Genomic DNA, 12,854 nt, shown 5'->3' with positions numbered 1-12,854 from the left:
ACAAGCAAAGCAATACTTGAAATTTTCTTGGTTTTGAGGGTAAAATTGTCATTTCAATTGGAGAATTTGATTCTATAATACCAAGTGTTCGGTATAAATAATTTCAGTTCGGTAAAATTAATATGGAGTATAATAATTTCAGTTCGTATAAGTTGGTAGAGTACTTGAGTATATAAATTGATCCCGAGCTACGACTATTAGGTTAAACTTTTGGTTGAATTAGTCATTTAACATGATTATGGTATAAGAGTTCACTTGATGAAGTAGTCATGTGTTCAAATCTCATTAATCAGTCTTTTAAGTGGGTTCATGATGGGTATCGAGGATTCGAGGTAGGTGTTTTAATAGACTATACCTGAAAGTTAATTAACAATGGCCTTCGGGACACCAAAAAAAAAAAAAAAAAAAAAAAAAAACCCTAAAAATATATATTTTAGTTAAAATCCCAAAACCAGCTCGAAAAAATCCCAAAAAATCCATTTTAGCCTAACAAGCCCTACACTTTGTGTGAGTCTGGGCATTAGATTTTGCACTAAGGCCACGCCCGATTTGAATGTTGATTACATTTAATTGAATTAGATTTTTCCATCCAATGGATCTTCGCCTAGATATGATTCTTAATCTGAAATATTTGTTACTTAGTGTTGTTTGGTTCAATAAAATATTTGTTATCTTATTAATTTATAGAAAAACCACAAGTTAGGCTTTCAATAGGTGTTTTTTTTTATTATTATATTCATTCAATTCAACAATGCAAATTTTTGGAACGTAAACCCATTATATTCATATTGAACTCATTGTCCAATGAGTCTTGAAACAGCTTACAGCTTAGGGGGCTTACTAAATTTAGATTGGGATATCATAGTACTTTCATATAGGATGATCTTAAGAAGCACCTAATCATTGGACATTTGCAAGCACAATTGAACCATGCCCTAGAAAGGGGTAGAGAGTTCACTCTAAGAATTCATCTCTCTCCAAAACTAGGATTCATTCGACAACGTAATGAATACTACCAAATTTATTGTATCATCAGAAAAGTGTGTCTAGTATAATGTGCACCATCAGTGATGATGTCCGTGTAATTGAAAACTGCAACTTGTGTGGTTAAACTTGGTAAAAGTTTTGGTTTTAGAGATTGATATGAGGAATGTAAAAGCTTTGTTTAGTAAGGGATTAGTTATAGTGTATAGGCATAGATTATTTTAATATGAACATCAATAGACTATGTTACCTCGTCCTTTTTGCCCTTCCCTACCTATAAAGGAGGGGAGGGCAAAGTTGAAGAGTAAATAGGACATCCCAAGACTCTCATTAGTTTTACTCTTACTTCCTCACTTGAATATATAGGACATCCATCACTAGTAAATTCATAATTATAAGGATATTAAAATCTCAGACAACAAGAAACGTCTTAAAAGGTAGATATCTTTCATTTTCGTACGCGTAAAAGTTATAAAAAGTAGAGTATTGTAGGTCCATCATAGGTAAATCTGGAAATGAATTTTCAAATGTGGGATAGAGAGATTACCTTTTCAGCCAGCTTCTTTTTTTCTTATTTATTTATTTTTATTTAATTTTTTTTTTTTTTTTTTTACATATAGAAATTGTTTTTAATCACTAACAAGTAACAACAACCGCTTTTGAAAAAAAAAAAAAAAAAAGTAACAACGACCATATACAACAATTAGAACAAGTCTAAATGTACAGATCCATGTTGGCATGCTACACAATAGTGTATATGACACCACAAGTCCACAAGTAGAAAACAACAATATATTCTAGTGTCATACACACAATTTCAGGTCCTTTATAAACTAGGTATCTTGGAGGCTATACTATTGTAAGCATCATTTATCTCATCTTCTGTCATCTCAATTGTTTCATCACTGTCATAATCCACTGAGTTACCAGCTATGTCATCAGCTGAGACAACCTGTTTGCCTTTTCTTGTATTACGGCTGGTAGACTTTTGCTCTCTGTTCTTCTCACTCGAACCATCAGGCATCTCCTTCAGTTCACCCTCGTAGATCTTCTTACACGCAAGAGCCTGCTTTTGAAGATCAGCCTTGGAAATTGAGAAAGAACTTTCAGCACCCTGCACTTCTATCAATTCTTCAACTGCCCGAGGGACAATGTTCCACTGCTCAGTCAAATGCTGTAAATCCTGGACTCCAAAATTAAACAGAAAACCACTGTGGTAAGACCAATAAGAGGAAATAATATAGCAATAAATGTTGCGCTTTCTGGTTTGCAATGCAGCAAGAACTACTGAATTTGCTGAATCTTTCACACAGCAAGCTATGCATACCTGCTCTTTGTCAAGCAAGTCTATGGCATCCTCTAAACAGATCAAAATTCCTTCAGCAGCTACATTCCTTATCTCACTCGGCTCAGGCTGAAAGGTAAACAGTATAATAAAACCAGTTATTGAAAGTCTGAAAAAAGATGATATCTGCCCAATCACAGTAAAGAGTAAAGACGCAATTCAAACACAACACGTATACTCGTATATTTGTCTGGGCAGTTGTGGCTAGAAAAACAAAGGATTCTCGCTTGGGGTTATTAGCGAGTAAAAGGGAAATTTTCCTCAACATTATTGCTATTTTTGATATTTCTGTCTGACTATCTCGCTTACATTTGACTTTTACAGATCTAAAACCACCAAACTTAATAGCTTTAACCTCATGACGGCACATTATGAACACTCAAAACGAAACAAAGAACCTCTGCTACTTTATTGCACCCTCAGAAAGAGATTTTTGTAGTTTATCAGCCCAATGTGATATGTATTTCAAATTATGCGGTTCTTATTCCCTATTGTCGAGCACCTCCAGAAAAAATCACTTCCAGTGCAACTTTTTAGTTTAAATTAAAAGGATTGCTGGACACTACCACTACATCGATTCCCAAACCAGGCTCATGCCAGCACATGGCACTGATAAAAATCTATATGTTTGGTTATTAATGGGACATGCATGCTTAATCTAAGGTGGAAAATAATTATATCAGGTTCTTTTTTCACCTTAAGCAGACAAAGAGGATTATAGTGTTAAAACTATACAGTTAGGTGGAAGAAAAGGGGGGGGGCATAATTCACAAGTTTAGGGGTATACATTGCTCAAAGCTAGACATGAAGATTATCTTGAAAATTTTACAAAGGTTTACCCCCCCCCCCCCAAACAAAAAAAAAAACAAAAAAAAAAAGAGAAAGAAAGAAAGAAAAGAAGAAGAAGGGTGAGCATAATAAAACTAAATAAATAACACTATTGTAGTTGTACAAAAGGTCTCAATGCAGAAGTGCAAGTATAGCTGTATAGGGGATATCATACACACTGTACTTTAAAGCTTTGAAAGGTGGAGAATATATCTGAACAATATTACCCGGATAAATTTAAAAGTGTTAAGTATGTCTACCTATCGCAGTCACCAACAAGTTAAAGTTCAAGAGTTGCAATACAATAGATAAACAGAAAAACATAAACAAAAAACAAGTGTTTAAGGGTAAATTGATAGTTGATACACTTGATAGTAATGCTATGGACAATTCCACCACAAAACCAAGCGAAGTAATACAAGTTCTCAACAATTTTCTGCATATTTCCTTCCTATCTGATCCACTCTATATATAGGCATATAGCCTGCTGATTTCCTTTCCCTCTAACAAACTCACTGAGCCTTCCCCAACCTACTATAACTGACTTATTTACATTTCGCAAAGTGTCCTTTCCTTTATACCTGATGCACTAGTGAGCACTACAGCAATCTGGACATGGAGAAACGACCCTAAACTTTGGACAAAGTACAGGGACATGTCAGTGTCATACAGCATTCATGAAACAATTACTGATCTAGAGCACGTTGGCATGTGCTTTCCACCATTACATCTACACAAGCACAAATAGATTGACTTATTTGCTAACTTTGCTAGAAATCTAATGGCTGACCCATTCACGAGCATATAATTTTCCTCCTCTTTTCTCTATGATATTTTATATTTACTCCAATAATACAGTAATATATGGTCCAAAATAGTTGAGGTGTCCAAGTGAAGACTGAAGTGTCTTGCAGAAATTAGTCCCAATCTTATCTCCCGAAGGACACAAATTAAAAATAAACAAATAATTGCTTTGATAATTTGATTTCTTAAACTGCATTAAAAGCAAATTAATGTACCTTCTCTTCCTGACTTTCAAGCCATGTGAGAGTCCTGTTCAAATCATCAACTGCCCATTTCTTCACCTTGGAAGCAGCAAATTTTTCTCGAAGACCTTTTGATGCATTTTCTCTCAATCCCTGCAGCAATGGAAATACATTTGACCAATGTAACTGAAAGCATATGTTCACATGCTGCCTGAAGCCTAGCAAGCAGGCATTACATGCAAAATAATACATGCCAGCATTGTCAAGAAACTGTGAACAGAACAGCAGCTAGAACTTGTATGACTAACCTTTGGTGAGCTGGGAATACTAGACTCAACTTCAGGTCGTTTCACTTCATGATTACGAGATTTATTATGTCGGGATTTTTCAGAAACTGCAAGCAAACAGAATATTAGCCCCCAGAAGTGCACACACTATCAAGGAGCATCAAGCTGCAGTTCAATCAGGAAAAAGGCATTTTAAGCTTCTAAAAGATTGTAGGAACTGCCTAATGATTATAGGAAGCAACAAATGAAACAATTCATTTATTGGATGATCCATAATATCAAATGCTCTGATGAATTAGAAAAACATTCCATAATGGTTATGCAAACTCATCATAGGAAGGACTAGGGAAAAAAAATAGCACAAGCAAAAAATACAGCAACAAACAGAAAATGATAGCAATGAGGTTTTTGTTCCTAGCAATGTTTAGAAAATTTCATAAGCAGGATGCTGTAATTTTTTATCCCAATTCCCTAGCAAGCGTACTAGTACATGAGAGATACAGGACCAAAGGAGAATCATCCTCAAAAGCTAGCTATAGCCCTATATAAATCCCACATCAGCCCCCTCATATGACTGATGTGTAACTCAAGTCCCATACTTTGCAATGGACCACAATGGGCACCTATGTCTCCAGTGCAGCTTTAAGTTCAGCCTCAACGGAAGAGCCCAAGAAAAGGCTAGCCACAAAACTAAAGTTCTTGTCTGTACTTCTGCAAATCTTAAGCAGCTGGAGTGCAGCAAAAGGCCCTTCCAACTCCACAACCTAGATTGGACTCTTATTTCACATTAGCTGACACTTACACGTATAGTCAGTGTACTCATTTATTTGATCACTTAATTATAGTAGTCTATAGCTACAGATAAGAGGGGGCTAGATAAGAAGATCACTAGCATAAATTATGGAAACACAATCTTCATCTAGTCCTCAATGCTGGAAATTCCAATGCTTCACACCCTCTTTCCAAATTCTGTACACGGCTATGTGAAGTCTAAAGTTTAAGGAATATTCACCATTAAATGACTGAGAAAAATTAAGACCAGTCTGAGGGAAGGAGCATAAACAAAATGGAAAACTTAACTGTGGCAGCATTTCATATAAGTTGATCAGAACACCTTTAAATAGAAACAAACTTAATCACTCCACAAGAAAAAATCGTTGCTCTCAAACAGGACAGGTTTACACTTTACAGGCATGTTGTCAAAGCCTAAAGTTTATATGTTTTCATACCCTGAAGTAAACACTCAACTGTACATTATAACTTCAACTTTCCATCACCACTCAACTGTACATAATAGCTTCATCATAAACAAACAATTTCAAGTTGCAACCTCGATCCCCCATTTAAAAATAAAAAACAACTCCACACAGGCACAAAAGCTTATCCAAGCTGAATCACGCACATAAAAAGCAAAATCGTCTTCTTAATAAAGCAAGCATAGACAAGAGCAAAGTAAAAAAAAGGACGACAGTCAAAAGTCTTACTTTCTGAATATGCAGAGTATTTTTGAGCTATTATAATAGAATTTTTCAGCACCCAATCTTTCTTACCATCTCAAGTTTTAGTTCTTTGCCTAATATGCTTAGAAGAAGAGGAGGAATTCATAGTACCTTGGTTTCCTCTATGAGTTATGTTGCTTTTCCTCCAAGGATTACCAACATGCATAAGATAAGTTTCAATGTCAACCAGCTTCTTCTGGGTGTAGCACTCTGTTAACCAGTCCTAAAAATAAACACACTGGAGCATATAAGATTAACAACTTGTTTAGAATTAAGATTAAATTAAACAAAAGTAAAAGTGAGAACATCACATTATCTACCTGTGTCCTAATTCAAAATCCCAAGTATTACGGGCATGGGTTTTAAGAAGAGCAATTATAAAAGAGTGGGTAGAGTTTATTGTTTTGAGGGAAGGTGATAAAAAAAAATAGGGACCCAAAATGGGAAGATAAGAAGACTCAAAACAACAGTTTAATCTTTTGAACCTACCCAAAATGAATTTTTGAGAAATGGGAAGTTTAGTACACATAATTTGTGAAAAATGGGAAGTTTATTGGGGGGCAGAGGGAGTAACACGTTAATATTGAACAATGCAAGGGCCATCAGAAAACAAAGGTTAGCATCACCCTGATTAGATGTAATACAATCATCTCACAATTACGTATTTTAGTTCATCTGTTTTCCATTTCTATTCTGTTCCCTATGTAACTTAAATGCTTTGATTATTGACTCTTGCGAGTTGTGAGGTCCTGTCCTATAAGTCATGTAAATTTGAAAAAGTATTCCACAAATTCATTATTTATCACCTTGTACTATCATTTAAGTTGGGTGTGATTCTACGATTGATGGCTGTGATTATATGATTGACAGAGAAAACAGATCAGCTTCAAGTGAAGATACAAGTTTCCGTCCCCAACCTTCCTGATAACCTTCTCCTGATCAAGATGTGACGTGTTAAAAAGGGTTTTTTTTTTTTTTTTTTTTTTTTTGGAAATTTTGACAATTACCACCTTCTGTTATGTCCATTTTAGCAATTACCACCTTCTATTTTTTTTTTTTTTTGAAAATTACCACCTTCTATTTTCAAAAACATCAAAAATTACCACCTTCTTGCCTCCCAACTACCACATGACGTCATTTTGGGCTCATTCTTTCCCTTTCCTCCCTATTTCCCTCACATTTCTCATTCCTAACTCGATTCTCATCCCTCCTTTCACTTTTTTTCCCCCAAACAATCAAAAACACTTCAATTCACTCCTCCAAATCAAAATTGACGAACAATTATTGGTGGTTTGGGGGAAAAAAGTGAAAGGGGAGATGAGAATCCAAATAGAAATGAGAAATGTGAGGGAAATAGGGAGGGAAAGGAAAGAATGGGCCCAAAATGACGTCACGTGGTAGTTGGGGGGCAAGAAGGTGGTAACTTTTCATGTTTTTGAAAATAGAAGGTGGTAATTTTCAAAATAAAAAAATAGAAGGTGGTAATTGCTAAAATGGACATAACAGAAGGTGGTTATTGTCAAAATTTCCTTTTTTTTTATAAAAACCTGCTACAACACCACCACAGCCACATGTAGGCAAAATGTTATAGGACTAGAAGTGAGAAGATAGTACAGGCAACCATCCAAATGACAAAATTAGCTCCTTCCAAGGCAGTAATTCAAAGGAAAAAGCATACCGTCTTTCACTTATTGACACTTATCCCTTAACAAGACCACTGACATTACCAGGCAACAGAAAAAACCCCTACTGTCACATATAATAAAACATGTTAAAAGGCAATACAAGCAAGATGAACCAACACAATAGAAATGAGTAAACCTTTGAAACAATTGTTCCACCATCTGCCTCAACTTGTCGAAACTTCGGGGTATTCCGAAATGCACAAACCAAAAGAGTGCATTTAGAATTCCAGTCCTGCTGATATTCTGCCCCCATTTCTAAGGCTTGTGACCGCAATATACCTCGCTCGGGATTAACAAAGCCTGACAGAGCAAAAACCACCCCTTCCTGTCCAAATTAAAATTAAATATTCATTTACTCTCACACCTAACTAAAATTGCATCATGTGGGAATATACACAAATCTAAGCTCCAAACATAACTGTAAGCTTACCAAAAGCTTAGAGAACTCCAATTTATTTGGACCAACTGAAGATAATTTCTCCTCACCATCATCATTCACTCCTTTGCCTTCCTCTCTTGCTCTTTTCTGCAAACTTTTCACTTGACTATCATCATCCATCCTATCATTAACTTGTTTATCACCATTTCCATCGTCTCTTGCACTCATCCAAGAAGGCAAGGCTCGCTTCGGATTCGTGGCAGTCCCACTACTGGAACTCGCCTTCGAAGACGACATTATCAAAATCACTCCCCTACTATTCAAACTACTTCTAGTAGCAGTCAATCACTCACTGATGAATCAACTCAAAGTCTTGAACACAACCCACATACAAAACCAAAACAAGCACCTCTATGTCAACATAGTCCTGCATTATTGAAATCAATATTTCATATTAATAATTATAATAAACCAGTTCAAATCAATATCAATTTCAGGTCTAAGTCATGGCCACGCAATTTCTATTATACACCCAAATGTACCATACCTTGTGCCCCCAACAAAATCATCTATACTCCAATTTCTGAACCAAATATAAACAAATACCCCAATTCCTAAAAAGGGTTTTTAGATAAACACTTAAATCAATCAAAATAAACAGTCAAAATCAAGAAATTCATCAATAACTACCCAAAAAGTAATGAAAAAAAAATGGTACATGCAAATATGCAATCAAAGAATTTAAATTAAATGACTAGCATGAACAGTTTAGGATTAATCTATGCTACAGTGAACTGAAAATACATCATGAGAAATACTACAATCTCAGAAATGTGGGAGGGAAGAGTTGTACCTGGTTGATTATTATGGAGAGAAGGAGAAAGAGAATGTCGTTGAAACTTGTGAGATGGTTTTGCCTATGCTTTTGCAGGAGGAAGGTGTGCGCAATGACGGGTTTGGGTTGGACCGTTAGAGCCTTCGAAATGGGCTCTGGGTTATTTGGGTGTGTTTTTCCCGTGAAGGCTGGTCTCGAGACCAAGTACATATATTTATAATCCCTCGTTCAAAAATGAACTTATATTACGTAGTATAACAAAAATGAATATTCTTTAAATAAACATTTTTAAAAACGGGAATTCTTAAACTGAACTTATTTTACAATAATTTTGTATTTTTCAATATTTAAATGTTCATGTTCAGGAAGATTTCCCTAAAAATTGCTAAATTGTAAATTAATTCCCTATTTGCGTCGGTTTTAAAACATATTCTCACAATATTGTCCACGTAGGTTTGGTAGGATTTTTTTCTTTCTTTCTTTTTTTTTTTTTTTTTTTTGGCAAAGAACTGCTAATGTCGTTAGCGGTTCTTGTATAAGAAAACTTCACAAGTTAAAACTTAATATAAAAACCGCTAACGTTATAAGACTTATAACAAGTATAGAACCGCTATCACCATTAGTGGTTCTTTGTAAAACAAAAATAAAAAAACCCCAAACCTTTTTTCAATCCTATGTGGACAATATTGTGGAAATAAGTTTTTAAACCGACGCATATAGGAAATTAATTTACAATTCAACAATTTTTATGGAAATCGTCCTTCATGTTCGTAGTATGATGTTCATTCTTATAAAATAAATGTTCATTTTCATGTCATATGGTGTTCATTTTTTTCTAGCACATGTTCAATTGTTTTCTAGTAAATGTTCATTTTTATAGTGCATGACCAGTCAGCAATGGCAAGTCACGAGACCAACTAAAAATTTGCGGTGTTATTCACCATCTGACCTAAAGAATGTTTGGAAGTTGGATCATCTAGTATGACTGTATGGGACTATGGCCATAGGACTATAGGAGCACATCAACACTTGTTTGAAAGAACTTTCTATTATATCTCGGTTCAAATACAGATTTGTTCGTGATTAAAAATATAATCATGATAGGTTTTTATTTTTCTTGAACTTTTGATATACAATTTTAATATCTACAGGTTTTTTCTTTCCCCTGAAATCTATGCGTATTGGTGAATGTGACTGAAAATATGTCAACTAAAATAAAGCAATAGAAGTATCAAGCATGTATCACAACTTCCAAATATCAATTTTATTGATGATGGATTGAATGAATTAAATTTTATAAAAGCTCCATAAGTGTGTATAAAAACATACTAAATTGGTGTCACAATGTATCATAATTTTATTCTGTAAAAAAAAATGTATGATAATTTTGTAAGGTATGTTCTATTTTGTCTTGTCTAAAACTTTTAAAAATACTAGAGGTGATCAACATTGGCCCAATCCACTAATCCGACCCGAAAATAGAGCGGGTTTGGGTTAGTCTAGAAACGCATTTTTAGTTAGAAGCTCGAACCCAACCCGAAAAAAGCTCACTACTTTTTTGTGGATTTGGGCACGACATATTATAGGTTCAGCCTACCCTGATTAGTTTATCACCTCTAAAAGGTACTAACTTATTGTAGTGCACCGGCAAAATTTTGCAACATGAGTAGAAATATAAATGGGTATTTTCTTTCGTCTTTACAAAGATAAATAAATAAATAATTACAAATTGTACATATTATATACTTATAATCTTATATTGCTCTTTTTTCTTCAACTCAACTAGTGAATTCATTCCTCAAAAAAAAAAAAAAAAAAAAAAAAAAAGAGTTAATTCATAACAATATGCCATTAAGTGTGTTCAATATTTATAATTGGTTATTGGTGTTGTCTTGCCACAATTTAATGTACTAAAACTAGAGTTGTTATCACATACTTCCTCTGTTTTTTAATAGCCGCAACACACCTTTTATCATGCTTTTCGATGAGTTGATTAAATTAGGTAAATTAATTAATTAAGCTATGAGATTTAACCGTAGCAACTTATCCCTTCTTCTTATTGGCGGTAAAATTTTGTAACTTAATTTATCCGTTTACCTAGTCTAATATCTCCCTTTAAATGCATGTCAAAGAGGTGTGTTGCAAGTAAATAAAAACAGAGGAAGTATGTATTATCTTAAGCTGGGGATTTCTCATTAATTTTAATCATTGGCATGAAGGTAATAGTCCAGGCTTGAGATAGGATTAAAACAGGTCATGTGTGTGTCGAGCTTGTGGGGTTCTTCCACAAACGAGACTCGTGCATAACCCAATGTCCCAACCCCATGTGTCTTGTTGTAATAGCAAACCTCCTTAATAATTTTAAAGTGATATGGGCCGACCATTGTGCTTGTGTGGTGCTTGTGCCAAATTTAAAAAATGATGTCCATACACGACCATGACCCATTGCTATATCTCCCATTATCCAATAAACTAGCAGATTTACAAAGAACTTGTGAGAATAGATTGGACGAATTTCATACCAAATTAACACTACCATCATTTTAGACCCATGGCCAACTTTTACCACCAATAGTGTTGTACTAACTTTTGAAGTGTTAGATTAGAAGTATTACTTAAAAGTGATTGTGTTTTATAGTTGACTTATTGTAAGGTGATATATTAGTTGGTTTAATCTTAATTAAAAATCCTAACCCACCAACCATCTTAAGCCTCTAGTATCTTACAAAATATAACTAAAGAAAATACTGTATGCATTAGAATGACATTAATGACCTATCGACATCAATTAAATTGTTCCTGCTAAAAAGTACTATTAAATCATAAACCTAAAGATTTTGTCATTAGTTTTCCTTTTTTTTCTCCTTTATATGCATGACTAAAATCCATCATAATTGGTATGAATTCACTAACGTCATAAACACACTCACCAAACTCACCTCCCATTTATAATAAGCAAGACAAGCAGTTATGTAAAGCTGTAAACATCAAAACAATTCTCCTACCCTACCATACACAATTACATACACTGATATACATATATTGTTATTTGTCCATACCATCCTCACCATGTTGCAGTTACATGTAATAACAAAACCTATACGGTCAATGCTTTACCCTAGTCAAAGGGCACAAAAATAACAGGCTCCACCATTTCGAACAGAGGGACACTTTAAGGGTGGGGATTTATTAATTTCTTAACACTAATCGACTCCTCGCCTCCAACTTTTAATGGCCTAATTGAACTGACGTAAGACTGTAAGAGTGTGTTTTATTCACCTGATTTTACTTATCTGAACCTACTTGAACTTATTAGACCTTATAAAAACTTATTTTAATTATAATTTGAACTTGAGCAACCCTTATTAGAACTTATTTTTCTTGAATTGAACTATTTGAACTTATTAATTCCGAAATAAGCGAAAATGAGGTAAAAAAAGGACCAAGTGTTGGAATGCTTGATACTCCCTCCGTTTTTAAATACTTGCTCCATTTCTCTTGGACACGCATCCCGATGCTAATCTTTGATCACTAATATCTTTAATTATCAATAGGTATAACTTCTAACAATTGAAAATTAATAATCTATTCATTGAGATGATTCCAACAAATACCTACACGACTATATTTTTTCTTATGTATAAATCACAAACATTAATCAAAGTAGGGTAAATGAATAGTGCAAAAAATAGAAATGGAGCAAGTATTTAAAAACGGAGGGAGTAAGTTTTAAGACAAGTGGTATTGTAAATTGTAATTACCTGTGTGAGGCTTTGGTTTGATAGGATACGTTTTCTTACTATACTCTATAGTTTAAAAAAAAACGTAAAAGAAACACAAGTAGGTTATAGTACGTGGCAACACTATACTGGTCCCTACTCTCCACTGCATGCACCCACAAAAGCTCAATTTCCAAAAAGTACCCTTCCCTCCTCCCTCCATAAACTGCATTTAACAAAATCATTTGGCGTCCACTAAGCTGTTCTTCTGTCTTCACTTTTTGGCGGGGAGAAATGTGAAAAATCC

The 12,854-nt window shown here is 34.4% G+C and overlaps 1 protein-coding gene across 1 annotated transcript; it reads right to left on the bottom strand.

The window, feature by feature from the left end:
• Positions 1 to 1,648: 1,648 nt before the first annotated feature.
• Positions 1,649 to 9,014, bottom strand: LOC145558699 (DNA-repair protein XRCC1-like). The gene is made up of 8 exons (XM_081620012.1): positions 8,847 to 9,014; positions 8,045 to 8,420; positions 7,751 to 7,939; positions 6,041 to 6,152; positions 4,452 to 4,537; positions 4,177 to 4,296; positions 2,312 to 2,398; positions 1,649 to 2,167 (listed from the first exon to the last, which is right to left on the bottom strand). The coding sequence occupies exons 2-8, from the start codon at positions 8,288 to 8,290 to the stop codon at positions 1,811 to 1,813; spliced, it is 1,197 nt and encodes a 398-aa protein (XP_081476138.1). The 5' UTR covers positions 8,291 to 8,420; positions 8,847 to 9,014; the 3' UTR covers positions 1,649 to 1,810.
• Between the last annotated feature and the right edge of the window lie 3,840 nt (positions 9,015 to 12,854).

The sequence above is a fragment of the Chenopodium album genome, chromosome 9, assembly GCF_948465745.1.
Source record: "Chenopodium album chromosome 9, dcCheAlbu1.1, whole genome shotgun sequence".
Taxonomy (NCBI): Eukaryota; Viridiplantae; Streptophyta; class Magnoliopsida; order Caryophyllales; family Amaranthaceae; genus Chenopodium; species Chenopodium album.
This window is presented reverse-complemented; position numbering and strand designations above follow the sequence as displayed.

What these genes read in the sequence shown, in the direction of transcription:
- LOC145558699 (XM_081620012.1), bottom strand. Translation starts at nt 8,290, where the DNA reads ATGTCGTCTTCGAAGGCGAGTTCCAGTAGTGGGACTGCCACGAATCCG. An exon ending in AACTCATAGAGGAAACCAAG is followed by an intron (nt 4,538 to 6,040) that starts GTACTATGAATT and finishes GTTTGCTTGCAG; the next exon opens with TTTCTGAAAAATCCCGACAT. An exon ending in GTATTCCCAGCTCACCAAAG is followed by an intron (nt 4,297 to 4,451) that starts GTTAGTCATACA and finishes CCATTGCTGCAG; the next exon opens with GGATTGAGAGAAAATGCATC.